Source organism: Pinus tabuliformis, chromosome 2_2, assembly GCF_031772625.1.
Source record: "Pinus tabuliformis cultivar Carrire ecotype Pingquan chromosome 2_2, CPIR1, whole genome shotgun sequence".
In the NCBI taxonomy this organism is placed as follows: domain Eukaryota; kingdom Viridiplantae; phylum Streptophyta; class Pinopsida; order Pinales; family Pinaceae; genus Pinus; species Pinus tabuliformis.
This window is the reverse complement of record NC_142300.1, coordinates 1,039,968,535-1,039,985,060: the sequence shown is the minus strand read 5'-3', so window position 1 is coordinate 1,039,985,060 and position 16,526 is coordinate 1,039,968,535. Positions and strand designations below refer to the sequence as shown.

The 16,526-nt window shown below is 33.2% G+C and overlaps 1 protein-coding gene across 1 annotated transcript in view; it reads left to right on the top strand.

Moving 5' to 3' along the window:
- LOC149196923 (alpha-bisabolene synthase-like) overlaps positions 1-6,702 on the top strand; it is a 40,797-nt gene extending 34,095 nt beyond the window's left edge. Inside the window, exons 3-13 of the mRNA XM_089408493.1 lie at positions 1,535-1,721; positions 2,208-2,416; positions 2,670-2,790; positions 2,881-2,993; positions 3,123-3,352; positions 3,460-3,572; positions 4,454-4,552; positions 4,666-4,881; positions 5,094-5,232; positions 5,679-5,936; positions 6,054-6,702. Coding sequence (XP_089264619.1) covers positions 1,535-1,721; positions 2,208-2,416; positions 2,670-2,790; positions 2,881-2,993; positions 3,123-3,352; positions 3,460-3,572; positions 4,454-4,552; positions 4,666-4,881; positions 5,094-5,232; positions 5,679-5,936; positions 6,054-6,416 — 2,048 coding nt within the window. The 3' untranslated portion in view covers positions 6,417-6,702. The remainder of the gene's footprint in view (positions 1-1,534; positions 1,722-2,207; positions 2,417-2,669; positions 2,791-2,880; positions 2,994-3,122; positions 3,353-3,459; positions 3,573-4,453; positions 4,553-4,665; positions 4,882-5,093; positions 5,233-5,678; positions 5,937-6,053) is intronic.
- The last annotated feature ends 9,824 nt before the right edge of the window (positions 6,703-16,526 follow it).

The window sequence follows — 16,526 nt, the reverse complement described above, 5'->3', positions numbered from 1 at the left end:
TTAAATGGATCAAGTGGTAGCTCGAAGATGGTGGTTGAAGAAAGAGTGTTGTTTATGAGATTCCTGAGTGGATGGACATGCTAATGAAGACCAATCCTAACAAAATTATCAATGTGACTTCAATATTGTTGTTTTTAATGTATGCATTATGCATGGAAGGTGTTAGGCTTAATGCTTACATTGGATATTTAGTAGATTTGGTTTGTTGGAGATTGTTGAAATATTCTATCAACCACAATGTCCGAAATTAGAATTATTTAGATTTAGTTATAACCATATAAATTTAACATATTTAAATTTAAAGCAATGATTTTTTGTTATTGTGTATACAATTGCATATTCTGTCACTCTCTCAATTTTTTAAACTTAACACAAGAAATCAGTTTTATTATTGTCACACCCCTTTTCAATATTCAAAAGTGTAACAATGTGGTTCATAGTTAAATAATTATAACTACTAATTCTCATTAAAGCTAACATATAAATTACATTAAATAATAATTATTATAAAGATATACATATAAATAATATCTAATAATTTATAAATTATTAATAATGAAATTAATTTTCTCACGCTTTTTAATTAAATAATAATAAATAAAATATAAATAATGGTGTAAACACCAGATCATGTGATGTCATGTTAAAAATAATAAATAAATTTAAAAACAAAAAATAAAAACAATACTAACCATTTGAAAAAAAATATAATTTAATTTTAAGGCATAAGTCAATTTTATAATAAAAAATATATAAATCAATTTTAAAATTTAAATTTATGTATGTGGATTTAAATTTAAAAATAAAAAGAAATATTTCTATAAATAATAGTACTAATAACAATTTACTTTCACTTTTAAAAACAAAAATTAAAAATATTTTATCTAATTATTTTGTAATTAAAAAGAGTAATAAAGTATTTACTTTGATTTTTAAAAACAAAAATTAAAAATATTTTATTTAATTATTTTGTAATTAAAAAGAGTAATGAAGTAGATTTTATTTAATTATTTTGTAATTAAAAAAGTAATGAAGTAATTAAAAAAATAGAAAAATGATTGTATTTTAATAATTGACAGTTAAAAAATGATGAAACTTTATTCATGGTATAATGACATTTTGAGGATGTTGTCAATTAACATGTATTACATTATATTAAGTAAAGATACCAAAAAATAAATAAGTATGTACATATTGGCTATTGCAACATCTAAAATCAAATTAGATCCATCTAATTCACGATCCATCATTTTAAAAGAATAGATTTTCGCTTTTGATTCTTGTTGGTGCTTTATAGATCTTTAGTTAAGATGAATATATGTATATAGGCATTTAAGAAAACAATCCATCACTTTAAAAGAGGTTTTCACTCTAAGAGATCTGTTTCCTTTTAGTGTTTTATAGACTTTTAATTAAGATAAATCTAAATGTAATATTGTGTTTGAAAATGTGTGCTAGCCATTAAATTCATAAAAAACAATATAGAATTTTAGAAATAAATGTATCTAATATTGTGTTTGAAAATCTGTGGTAGGCATCGAATTCATAAAGAGCAATATAGAGTCACTGAAGGCCGAAAGTGATCAAGACACTCTCGTAACGGACTTTCAACTCATCTTTCCATCGTTGTGCAAAGAGGCTCAATCTCTCACCCTCCCACTTCCGTACGACTTGCCATTTGTGAATCTGATGAGGACTAGGTGGCAGGACACATTAACGAAGTAAGAACTCTGAGAATTTCTATTATGTGATTTTAATTGAAAGACTCTTTTTAAATCATTTTATATTATTCATTTTTTTGTTATTAAAAAGATGTCATTACATATATTTTTTTGTTGTTGTTAAAATGATGTCATTACATATATTTTGAAATAGTTTTGGAAAATGTTGATTGCGAATTTCCAAAATATTCAGGGATTTGATGGAGATATATTTTGGAATGGTTTTGGGTATTTTTATGATATCCATTGAGAGTTTCCAAAATATTCCGGGATTGATGGAGATGAGAGAGTTAAACTATTTGATTTGTTCATATGTTTGTTGGATCCTAAAATATTTTTAAAATCTTCGATTAAAATCAGATTTTTTTATTAGAAATTTGATTTAAGCATGAAAACATCAATAGTACAAACTATTTTATTTATTTTAAATACCATTTAATTTAATTTATAGAACTGATCATTTTATAGTTATCTCGGCTTCCACAGGGAGGAAATTCCACATGGACCATCATCCTTGAAGTACCCGCTGGAAAGCATGCAGGACATTGTGGACTGGAAAAAAATAATGGAACTTCAAAGCCAGGATGGGTCTTTCTTAGGCTCACCTGCCTCTACTGCCTGCGTCTTCTTGCACACAGGAGACATGAGATGCCTTGAATACCTGAAAACCGTGTTGGCAAAATTTGGCAGCTTTGGTATCGACACGTTAATCTTAAAGCTTTTTACTGGCCTCTGTGTAGAAGTAATTTATTATCTGTGCCTTGCGTTTTTTCTTTGGTTGTTGTCAGACTTTTGGCTTAGAGATTTTTTCTTTTGGTTGTTGTCAGACTTTTGGGTTAGGTATTGCTGATTCAATTCAGCAGTGTGAATTTAAAATTAAATAAAAGGCAATGATTAATGAATACATCCCTGTGGATATAATAAGTAATGATTAATGAATACATCCAGTGCCTTGTATGTATCCTGTGGATATAATTGAACGTCTTCTCGTCGTCGACAATATTGAACGCCTTGGTATCGATAGACACTTTCAAAAGGAAATCAACGAATTTCTTGATTTCGTTTACAGGTAATTGAACAAAATCCATACACAACAAAAGTGTAATTCGATTGCATTTTAACTTCTTCTGCACAATGAAGCTTGTAATATTGTATGCAGCCACTGGAATGAAAGAGGAATAGGGTTTAACAGTTTCAACTCCGTAGCTGATCTTGAAATCACTGCCATGGCCTTTCGATTGCTTCGGTTGCATCTATACAATGTAACTCCAGGTATACATCATACGATACTAGTTTTCTGCTTCTCTCTCTGTCTACAGAGTAGCCAGTAATTTAGGTGGATACTCTACAAATCATTTCTCGTGTTGGTTTATTGTGACATTTATACACTTTCATAAACAGTGGCTTTCAAGAACTTCAAGGAGGACAATGGGCACTTCCTTGGCTCGGAAGGTCAATTTAACAAACAAGTAGGAAGCATGCTGAACCTTTATAAAGCTTCGGAAGTTGCATTCCCTGGAGAAAATATTCTGGATGAAGCTAAAGGCTACGCTACTAAATATTTAAGAGAAGCCTTAACAAGAAACGAAACTTTCAGCGCGTGGAACTGCAAACAGAATCTTAGCCGAGAGGTAAACAGGAAACATATCATTTCTCAGTGAACTAAATTTTATTTATTTGATAGTAAATTTATTTTTCTGAATACCACGAAATTCAATTCATTCTTTTCCATTGTTAGATTGAATACACGCTGGAGGCTTCTTGGCACACCAGTCTTCCAAGAGTCGAAACAAGGAGATATTGTGAAGTGTATCGACCAGATTCTGTACGGTTAGCCAAAGGGATTTACAGGTGACACCTCCAGCTTTTTGCTTTTCATCCCCACACCCTGGGAGACCTTCAGATCATTTTTTTTCCAATGTTGTTTCTTCCTGTTATTTGAAGAGAAATTTATCTTAGGTAGTGATTGTATTTTCTGGGTTTTATTTAGTGATATTTTTATATATCAATTGAGTTTTGGGGTATTATATAATATTTTTAATTTAATTACATATTAGAAAATATCTTTAAAAGTAGTATTATTTAATTTTTTAACAATATGAACCCAATACAATTTTCTAATTTAAAAAATATTTTTTTGGGTAGGTATTTAATTTTTCATTAACATTTTTTATTATCTTTATATTTTTCATTAACTTTGAATTCTATTTTTTATACATGTCAATATAAAAACTTTTTACATCATATATATCTTCCAATATATTGTGTCATTTTTTCTTTAATATATATTCCCAGATATGAATCTATCTCATATATATCTCTCAATATATTATATCATTTTTTCCTTAATATATATCCCCAATATAAATCCACCTATTATAATTCTGACGCAGTGAAACCCTGTATTTATGAACTTATATTATTTTAAATGAAAACTACCGATATCAATTTTTGTAATAGTAAAGAACTATACTCCATGCTCTTCTATTATATTCTATATGTTGATTTTTACTATGAAGTATAAATATGTGCTGCCATACTGGACTGACTTATGACAGTTACCACTCCTACCCACAGTGACAAGGGATGACACATACTTCCTTAATAGAGTTTTAACTAGTTTATTATTACTGCTATGCTTATAACCACTTGTGTCTTCACTGATAATATTTTGGGTCTGGGTATGCCCCTTATTTCATTGGGTACTGCTCGTCTGATTGTTTTTCTTTCAGGCTGCCTTCTGTAGACAATGAAAAGCTTTTAGAGCTGGCAAAATTGGACTTCAACATTATCCAATGCATTCACCAGGAAGAGACGAAGAATATTATGAGGTAATGAATTGTGTCTAACTGTTCAAAACTATGTGACTTAAATTCTGAAATGAATTCATATAAATGGTAACCAGCAGTTGTTGTTCCGACAATAACGTTATATTCCTCCACAGTTGGTTTAGAGTTTCAGGGTTAAGCCAGTTCACATTTGCCAGGGAGAGGCCCATGGAATATTATTTGACAATAGCGGCGGGGACGTATGAACCCCAACACGTCAGATGCCGAGCCATCTTTACCAAGCTGGCGTGCTTGCAGACTGTTCTGGACGACATGTATGATGCTTACGGAAGCCTTGAAGATTTGAGGCTGTTCACAGAAGCTGTCCGAAGGTACATATGATTGCAGCTAAACAAAAGCTGTTTGGAATATCAGCATGTTGATAATGTAACATTTATTATATAACAGATAAAATAGGTTATACAAGGGTTCTTTGCAGTATTAGGATGTTGATATTGTAAATGTTTATGGTTATAGAAGGGTTCTTTGCAGTATTAAGATGTTGATATTGTAAATGTTATTATAAACATTTATTTGGTTTCAGATGGGACCTCGCATTCGCAGAAAATCTTCCAGATTATATGAATGCCTGTTACAAAATCTTTTACAACATGATTCATGAAGTGGCCCGGGAGTTGGAGAAGGAACAAGGGGGCGAATGGCTTACCTATTTTCGGAATCTAGTGAGTAATCTTATTTAAACCAGGCAACAACAACACCCACACGCATACCCATAGGTTTTGGACAAACAAAGATAATCAGCAAGAGGATTGCAAATTTTGAACTGAAAAATGGGCAGGAATGATTTGTGGGTAAGAGCAATTAGAGTAGAAATTGAAAAATGGGTAGGAATGATTGGTGGGTAAGAGCAAATTGAATTTAGATTTTGGAAATATTTAGAATTTGATAAATAAAAGTTAAATTCTTAAAACTCCAAAATATTTTCATATGTAACAACAAATTTTTTTGGTTTCAAATCTACCATCTACTTTTTTAAAATAATCGCAAGCTTTTAAATTTAGTTTAAGAGTATGCAACCAAACTCTTGGAGTTAGTAGTTCCGATTAAGCCTTTCCTACGGGTGCATAATCAATTAATATCTAATCGTAAATTTCTTCAAATTGAACAGCAAGTGGATTACCTCCTGAGTTATTTGCAAGAATCGGAATGGCAAGCGGCCAAGCATGTGCCCAGCTTCGATGAGTACATGAAGAACGGGATTATTTCCAGCGCCATGCGTCCATTGCTGCTGACCGGAGTGTTGTTGTTGGGCCAACACCTTCCGCGACAGGTTTTAGAACAAATCGACAATCCTGGATCAAAAAATGCATTCATAGAGCAGACTTGCTACTTCACCCGGCTAATCGACGACATCATGACATATAAGGTAGGTTGACTTGCGTATTATAATTATGTTTATCTGCTTATTTCTTTTCTCTAACTTCGGTTACTGGTACTACGAGTGATTTTGGAGAACCGATCAATTAATTTTCGATGAATGCAGAGTGAGAAGGATCGTGGAGAATTGACATCCAGTATCGAATGTTATATGAGAGAGCATCTTCCTGAATGTACAGAGGAAGAAGCCCTGAATCACATTGAATGTCTCATGAATGCCAAATTGAAGGAGCTGACGAGGGAGTTTCTGAAGCCGGACAGAAGCAGTAACCACGTCCTTTTCACCTGCAAGAAGATGATTTTCGAGGTGGTCAAAGGCATGCTGGGCATGTACAAATATGGAGATACATTCTCCACTCCCAATATCCAAGAAACCATGGATCAAGGAATCTCTCATCCAGCCTCTGCCACTGGAATAGCCATGCTGGAGAGCGGTAAAGACACACGCCTAATTAACAGGGGCGGATAGGCTAAGACGTTTAATTGAAGTTTTATTTCATGTGAACTTATGATTACTGCCGCATAATAACGTGTTTGGTAAATGCGTTGAGCTTAATTTTTTTTTAATTTGAGCAACAAATTAGAGATGTAATTTTAAGGTTAACTTTATAACTAAAACATAATTTAGTCTTAACCTTGTAACAAAAAAAAATTTATTGGTTGTCTCCGCTCCCGTCTTATTCAGCCATGATTGTAAGCTTGTCCTCAACCTGCCAGCTCGTACTGCTGACTCCAGCATTCATGAACGATGGTACGATTATTTTGATATTTTCTTGAACTTTTCTGTAATTTAAATTTTCCCTGCCATGTGATGCGACAATCTAATAAATGTACAGCTCTCTCGTATATATTCTATTAATATTTAATACCATGTTAATCTAATACTTTTTATTGGTGGGCAAGTGAAATTTGATTTCAGTGCTCATACGGTTGGAGCTTTTGTATTATTAAATTAATGGAAGTGTATTAATTATTTTATTTAGTATATTTGGTGTTTTTTTGGGGTGAATATATATGCGTAGTTTAACGAGGCGGAGGAGTTGTCTGGAAAGTAATGGAAATTCCAGTCATATTTAGAGAAAATCCAGCAAGGATTTTTGTAAATCCAAGTTATAGTTGTTAAACTTCAAAATTTTAGGTGTCTTAGACGTTTTTGATGGCGCTGAATCCATTTCCACCATCAAAAACACGATTCAAACACTGCCTCTACAAGATTTTTTGAATTTTTTTTGCCCGGATTCCGGCTACTTTTGGCCGTCTCGGCAATTCCTCTACCTCGATAAATGACTCTAAATATATATAACGAAAATATGGTGGCAATATCACTGAGTTTACTCATGTGACTTGTTTTTGTTTTTGTAATTTGTTGATTTTTAGAAATATAACACTAGAAAATCCATACAAATCATATATGTAAACCACAGAGGTCTTAAAATCCAGAATCATTTCCCTATACGGAGGGGATACCTGGAGTGAAATCATTTTACTCGAAAAAACTAGAGCGAAGATAGCAAGAAGAGCTGTTGATCCCTCAATTAAGCTCTTCTTCTATCAAGCATTCAAGTTGTCCTGATGATGGATCCCGGTTGGGATTTGAAACGTTGGCAGAAAATGGTTCTTACTGTGGATTCTCCGGTAACTAAGTCGAAAGTAATAAACCACAGAGGTCTTAAATCCAGAATCGTTTCCCTATACGGAGGGGATACTTGGAGTAAAATCATTTTACTCGAAAAAACTAGAGCGAAGATAGCAAGAAGAGTTGCTGATCCCTCAATTAAGCTCTTCTTCTATCAAGCATTCAAGTTGTCCTGATGATGGATCCCGGTTGGGATTTGAAACGTTGGCAGAAAATGGTTCTTACTGTGGATTCTCCGGTAACTAAGTCGAAAGTAATAAACCACAGAGGTCTTAAATCCAGAATCATTTCCCTATACGGAGGGGATACCTGGAGTGAAATCATTTTACTCGAAAAAACTAGAGCGAAGATAGCAAGAAGAGCTGTTGATCCCTCAATTAAGCTCTTCTTCTATCAAGCATTCAAGTTGTCCTGATGATGGATCCCGGTTGGGATTTGAAATGTTGGCAGAAAATGGTTCTTACTGTGGATTCTCCGGTAACTAAGTCGAAAGTAATAAACCACAGAGGTCTTAAATCCATATATGTAAAATTAGTAGCAAGTTTATATCTATGGGAAATGTTTAATTACCATTAAACAAATATAAGTGGAGACCTTGCAAGATACTTAGCACTGATAGCACAAATATACATGAGATGAAATAGAGACTTTGGCTTTGTGGTTCCCATTAGCCTCACACAAAGCACAGATCTCTACAAAAGTTAACAAATTTATTTCAACACGCCAAAGCTAATGATTATATTCCACAAAGAAAAATGTGGGACCCACAATGGAAGCTTTTTATTCATAAATTAAAGTACTTTCCCATTGTCATATTGAGACTAGGAACACAACCATCACATAGAGCTCAACACCTGAATCAAACTTCCACTCCCACTCAAAATATTTTATAGATGATAAAATATTAAAAAATGGGAATGGGGTGAGTTGACCTACTTGTCTGGTGCACTTCTGGTTACTTTAAACTCACTTGTCATTAGCATGGACGTGAATAGGAGACTTTCCGCCAACTGACAAAAATGTCACTTATTGGAGCCCTTGTCTTCTGTCAATCGCTCTGCGTTTCGCCAAAACACCACTCCATGTGTGGGAGCTCCTTTGGAATTGGCGGCTTGGGTAATTAAAGTCTAATAACTGTAATTGACCTAAACTTTGTCGTCAAATCTGTTTATGTCGGATTACAAAGATTTGGATTGCAACACTCCTTAAACGAGCTTTTGTTTTTATTTTTGAAATATTTTCATATTTGGCTCTTTATTTCGACCACCCATCAAAACTGTACTCAAGTGTCTCCAAATTTGGTCCAATTTTTATCTGCTACATTCAACACAAGATTGACCACGTATATATGTAAATTTTATGATTGTTTGGGATAATTTTTGGCGGTTTATTGTTTTTCCTTTAAATCCATCTTCATAGCGAAGCTTTTTTTTATTATGAATTGAACAACATCAATTACACCAGTGAATTCCTTGTAAGATGAACTTGATTACTACATCTTATCGACACATATTCTACAACAGAGACACTAAACTTGTTTGCTACAACCTTACCAACACATAATCTACAACTTATACACAAAGATCTTGAATAATTCCCCTAGAGCCAGTGAAGTGCTTGAACATTAGCCGCCATGTCATGTTATTCTTGATTATCATTTGCATGATTATAACTATTAAATAATATTCCTTTGAGGTCCTAATTGCATTAGAAGGAAGTCGAATTAAAGCATGTTGTTGAATATCTAAAGTCATACATGAAGATACAATGTACAAACATCATAGAACAACTCAATATAAATACAATGAGCAAAGGAACCCCCACTTTTGAAGAACCACAATGTCTCTTCCATGAACGAACAACCATGAAATATGTAAAAGTGAAAAACATAACCATCCCTGTTAAACTGATTTTGAAAATACTTCAGAGGTAGCTACATTTTTCTCATGATGATCAGAATGATATCTGAAGCTACCCTGTTCACATTTCCCCAAAACTTGCACAGTTGACGTGAAATCCTTCATAACTCTTGGATGTCTTGCAACAACCTCTAATATCATCCTTTTCTTTGGATCCTTGCAAAGAAGGCCTTCGAGTAAGTTTGCAAGTGTTGGATTCAAATCCTCTGGATCATTAACACCAGAAGATTGCGCATCTGAAATATAGCACGAACGTACGTAGCTCCTTGCATTTTTAAGCATGTTCATGTTCATAAGAAAAGAAAAGTGTAACACTCGAAGATTATGCACTTGAAATATAACACGAATGTAGTTTTAAGTTCAGCTCTAGAGCGAAGTTGTGCATGAAGAATGTAGATGATACATTGATACCAGGGAAAATGTGTTGGAAATAATAATCCCAATCACCGCAATAAACAGCCTCACAGCAGTCATACTTGTTAGACGTATTTTTTTGCAGGTTGCATCTTTGTTTGAAGATGGAAACACTGAAGCCAGGTCTGAACCATTCCGAAACTCAGCAACGTCTCTATTTGAAGATGGAAGGACTGAAGCCAGGTGTGAGCCATTCCGAAACTCAGCAAGGAATTTAAAGCAGTCCATGTACTTTGGTAAATAGATATGGGCAAGCATTCATTCAACAAATATTGCCCACACTCAACAACAACATCATATTAATTTCGCTTGGTCATGAATTAAATGTAAAAATTGAGAGTTAGAGAAAAAGTGAGCTCAAGTCTCTAGGGAGAAAATGTTGGAGCAAATTTTGGTGGGCGCGTGAAAACAACAGTTACAGTATTTTAGTGTGTGTTATTCCGCGTGAAATCTTAGTTTTTACTTAGTGAATGAGCCGCAGCCTCATGTGAATATATTTTCATGTTTTAGAATATAATACTAAGTTTTATTGTGTTTCTCCAACCTTATCTTGTTTATCTTTGAGTCTGTGTAATAGCTCCGCAGCGTGTGAAATCCAAGTCTGAGAAAGCAGTGTGCGAAATTAGCTCAACCGTGAACGAAGGTAGCTAGTTGAAATCAGCGCCTCCACGAAGCTAGCTACGCAAAATAGCTCTGCGAGAGTCATAATTCTGTGCCCTTCCGCGAAAATTAAATTTCCTAAATATTTCTAACAAAATGGTGGGTTGGGTGAGTATTACAGCAACACAAAAAGGGAAACTGGTTTAGCATTAATTCAAAGACATCACTGAGGCTTTGGCTATGCACTGATGTCACCTCGACAAAATTCCAAAACCCAAAGTTAAACCATGTAAAAAAATGTTTTTAATTTTTTTGTTACGGATCAAATTGATGGTAAAATATGGTCACTATAGATCAATGCTAATGTATTGATATAATAATCTCAACAAATCTAGAGTTTCGCATCCCTCAAATTGCTTACTTGCGGCTTAATAATTGCAAGGTGATATGAATATTTATTAGAATTTATATAGCACTGTGACTATACAGTCACCGCCAAAAGAGGCTTCTAGTTGACTTTGGAATTTGCATAGCATAAATTAATGTAAAAAATCATTCTTCTTAATAATTATTTTGCATTTTAAAGTTTATATTTAATTTCAATTTTTAAAATAATACAATTATAAAATTACCATATAAACTATCAAATAACATATTACAATATATAAAAAATAAATTATCAAATAACAAATTACAACATATAAAATAATAAATTACTTCATATAAAAAATAATATCAATTAAAATATATTAACTACATTTAGTAACCACATTTCCTAATATATTTACACCGATAGGCATCTCTTTTTGAAAATGGTCACTTTAAGCATTGTCTACGCTTTTGTCTGTAGGTTGACATCTATCTCGTTGGTCTGAGAATGACATTTATCCTTGTCTAAATGCATACCATCTGTCCATAGTTGAAATGTGTTACATAGTTACACTGGTCTTTTAGTGTGGTCGTCCAATGAAACACATGGACTACTGGGAGGGTCTTTGATGACCCTTAGGGTTTTGGTATTTGAAAATATGCTTATGGACAAGAGAGATATAGTTTATTCACAACCTCCTATTGAAATTATTTTCCCATCCATCTATTCATTTATTCAATCTTTCTTTCATTTTCTCTGCATTTTGGTGGGATGCTCTGCATGAGCGCTGTCTACAACCACTCAGCTCAACACGACGTGGTGAGTTCAACCTTGTCTCGACTCATGTATGCTTTTAATTCTGGATGTTTTTATTCACTTCTTTGCAATTTATTTCATGGATGCCGCGATGGTGGTGAAGGAAATTCAATCTGAATTTCATTGTTCCTAGGATTCAAATTGTATTTAATTTTTAGTTCATTGCTCCAGTATTTGCACTAGTTATCCTGTCAAACCTACACTATCTTCCCTTTTGAGCTTTCTTTGATGTTTATTGCAGTTTGAACAAGAGACAAGAGAAGGGCATGCAAATTTTACTTAGGTTCAAGAAGATGAGGTAGTATTTTTTATTACTATGGTTGAACATACATGGAATAACTAGATCTCAGGTGTAGATTCATTGTTCCAGGTATTGTGCAGTGATGTGGGTCCTCCCCCTCTACTCAGGCCAAAAACGAATGTGCATTCATTCTGCAAGAATATCACTACCTCAGACACAAGAACTCAATGGGGCTTCTTCGATTTCAGGAGGGTCCTCCTCCTCTGCTCAAGCCAAAAATGAATGTGCATTCATTCTGCAAGACTCTCACTACCTCAGACACAAGCACTCATGGGGGCTTCTCTGTTCTCAGAAGGCATGCTGTTGAGTCTCTTCCACCTCTGGTTTGTTGTTCTTTCTTGAGCCGATGCTCTATAGCTTTCAACGAGGGTTTCTAGAAAATAATGTTTACTTTTGTTGTTCAACCAAGGTTTCTAGAAAATGATGTTTATTTTAGTTATGTTTTCTTTTTATGTGCAGGACATGTCACAACAACACTCAAGTTTCACATAATTTTTCACTCGCTAAGCCACCCTCCCCAATTCTTTCCAAAATGTCCCTTTAAATTGAGAGGGGGGCTAACTCCATTTCATCTATTTTTGACCGACTTACACTGATTTGAAGTGAATTGTGGTGATTTTTTTGAGGCCTGTTTGAATTTAAAATATGTTGTTTTAAATGAGTTCAATTTAGCCGAGATGATACTTGTGTAAGCTTAAGTGTGGTAATTTTTATGAGTTATGTTCTACTTAAAATTTTTCCTTTTGAATCCCATAATATTGTTAAACGTAGTCACTAATGAGATAGACAGGTGTTAAATCCACTATTGTCGCCAAGGAATGTATAGTTCAATGGTGAGAGCATTAAATCTGTCATTGTCTTGAAAGAGTTTGTAGTTCAATGGTGACAACAATGGCATTTCAAGACAACAAGTAGGGTTCCAATATCGTTGGGCATTTTCATATCCTCACTCTGCATGTACCAAAGCACAAACATAATTTAGAGACAATTGTTGTAGATAAGGAGACATTTTGAATTTTGAAGGGATGAAATTTCGGTAGTGGGATTTCCTGTTCAGTGAGGAATTTTTTTTTTATGAAATTCAAGAGAAATGCTTTAATTGGACTACTACTACAAATCAAAATGTGCATTGTAACATTAGCAGGTTAGTGAAAATGCCACTCTCATATTTTAGTTAACATAGGTTCAAACAAATGAGTTTTTGTCATTAATATGTTTGCACTTTTCACTGAGACAACTGTGAATCATTCTTTGGGAGACGAAAGAGCTACCTAGATAATGAGTTTATGTTGTCTTCTCTTAATTGTTAATATTTCTTTTTGGAACAATCAAAGTGAGTGCTTTATTCTCACTAGAAATAGGAAAATATGTAAAATATAAAATCTAGTGACTACTGTGAATCCTTTTTTGGGAGACGAAAGAGTGGCCCAACTAATGAGTTTATGATGTCCTCTCTTAATGATTAACCTTTCTTTTTGGAATAAACAACATGAGAATCTTCCCAGATAATGAGTTTATGTTGTCCTCTGTTAATTGTTAACCTTTCCTTTTGGAATAAATAATATGAGTGCCTTATTCTCACTAGAAATAGGAAAATATGTAAAATATAAAATCTGCAAACAATTGTGAGTCCTTCTTTGGGAGACGAAATAGATGCCTGGCTAATGAGTTTATGATGTCGTCTCTTAATTGTTAACCTTTCTTTTTGGAATAAACAATGTGAGTTATTTATTCTCACCAGAAATAGGAAAATATGTAGCTTATTTTCTCAAAGCTTACATCCATGAATCTAGTATTCGGAGAAAGATCTAAAGAAGCACTGGATTTAAACAAAATAACCTTGAAGCCACATAGGAATATGTAAGTGGTGCTGCAAATCTGTTGAGTCATATCTTAGATTTACAAATCTTCAAATTTTATGTAAGACTGGATATATATAGTTTTTTCTACACTTTCACCTAATGTTTAAATACACTTGAATGCATCTATACATGAGATTTTTTGGAAATATAATTTTAACCATCAGTATTACTGTAAGTTTATTTATTTAATGTAATTGTTGGGATATAATAATTTGAATTTAAAAGAACTACTTTGGCATTTTTTTGCAAAATGCATCTTAATTTTCATTATGTGCAATAAAAAATACATTAAACTATATACATAATGTTGACAGAGCTTGAACATACATGTTATACCTCCTAAGTAGACAATGAAAGGTAGCATGTTAATTTTAGTTTCAACCCAAAGAAAATCAACATTTTTTTTGAAATGTCAATCTTATTCAAATATGAACAACCAATTGTCATCTAAATGTTGTAACTTCTTCCAAATCAAATAAAGTAGTGGCACCAAGTCACTCTTACTTTTCCTCATGCATATTTCCTTCTATTTTAACTTACAAGAAATTAGAATGCTTCTTAAACAAATTCTTTTGGCAAGCAGGGTGGGAAGTAGAGTCCATTAAGGAAAAATAAAAAAATCATTGCTTGGTCGATGGCCCTCATCTAACAATTTCTTGTAAATCATGTGAGCTTTATCAAGTTTACCAAACTTACATAGGCCACCAATTAGAGTGCCATAAATGGTAGAGTCAGGGGCAATCAAATCAAAGATATGGAGAGCATCCTTAAAGTTCTTTATCTTGCATAATCGAACAATCATAGTACTAGTAGTCCTCAAAATGACAAACTGGCTTCAATCATATTAAGATAGATTTGAAAGGATTTATCTATCCCATTGACCTTTAATGGTTCATTGATAATTTCACCAAGAATGGATTGATCAGCAAAATACCCTTCATCAAGCATCCATGTCAACTATTCTTTAGCCTCCATAGTTTTCCCTGATCTCAGATACCCATAAACTAAAGTTTTAAAAGTAAATAAATCTGGATGAAATTCTTCTTTCGCTATTTCATTATACATATCATGTGCTAGATCCAACAATTTTGTTATGGAGAAAGCATCAATCAAAGTTGTATATGTTGCCAAATCAGGAGAATTACCATTCTTTCTTATCTCCTTCAATAACCCAATAGAAGATTCTGTATGTTCGACCTTAAACAAAAATCCAACCAGTTGATCATAGGTTACCAAGACAGGACTAAAACCTTTCTCTATAGTGATTTTGATTGCAAAGAAAAAATCGAAAGAGAATGATTTCTAATAACATAACCTATTTTTTCCATGTCAAATAATATAGACTCTCCATCTTCTTCAAGTACTTCTTCCGCCTTGAGCTCGGATGCTCCTTGCAAAGAAAAATAATCATTGTATTTCAAGCAACATGGTATGCGGTAAATCTCGCACGTTTAATACACGAGTAAATATGACAAGCTTTTTGCAATCTACCAATAATATAATAAACATCAATTAATTGGCTATAATTGACTAGACATGGGTCACATCCTCAATCTTTCATTTCCTGCTCAAGTTTATGTGCAAGATAGGAATTGTCATCCTTGTGGTTCGCTTCAATTAAGGTCTTGTAAAAATGACAAAATCAGGTACAAGTTTGCTCTTAACTTGCAACATCCCTCAATGGAGATTTGACTTTGATCTTGGATGACATTTGTTAAATATGGATAATTTTGAAGGGCCATGTTGGATTGTGACATTTATTAATGGTTATGCCTTATTTTGGCATTCATTTTGGTTGACTTATGATGCTTTTATTTGTTCTTTAATGTTTATATTGTATTGTAACATTCATCAATGATTATGTCATAATTTTACATTAAAAGGTGACTTCAATTTCATGCCACATTGTGACACTAAGATTCTTATAATATAGTTATATCTATCTGATGTTCATCTTAGTTGAGTTAATTCATATTATTATGTTCCTTAATTCTTATGTCACATTGTGACATTGAGTTATGCCAACTTGCTATGTTCCTCAATGGTCATGCTGAATTGTGACACTGTCTTAAATTTGTTATGTTTCTCAATGGTTATATTGCATTTTGATATGCACCAAGGGGTATGATGTATTAAAATGTTCCACAATAGTATTGTGAAATTGGGACATTCACCTTGGTTGACGTATTTGATTTTTCTATGTTCCTAAATTGTTATGTTGAAGTTCTATGCAACAGTATGTTTTTTTTTAACTACGGTTGAAGTAATGCACCTATGTTTGGAAGAAACACCTCTAAGACTCTGCATTGATAATGGGAAGCTAAATAAACTATGGTGTTGTTTGTAAGGAAGAAATATGGCACCCTAAGACTTTCCATTGATAATATGCAGCTAAATACATTGACTATTAAGAATAAATACTTGCTGCCTTGAATTGATGATCTATGTAACAACCTTGGTGAAAATTCGATTTAATAAAAGTTAATAAAGGAAAAATAATAACCACAATTATGGGACACTTAGCCCAAGCTGAATGTTGGAAAGACATCCTAGTGTGGGTGTTCATTTGGTTTATTATGGCTAAGGAAATTGGCAAAGGTAATGGCAAAGGCTATGGAAAGGAAAAATTACATTTTTGGCAAATTATTTATGAAAATAAAG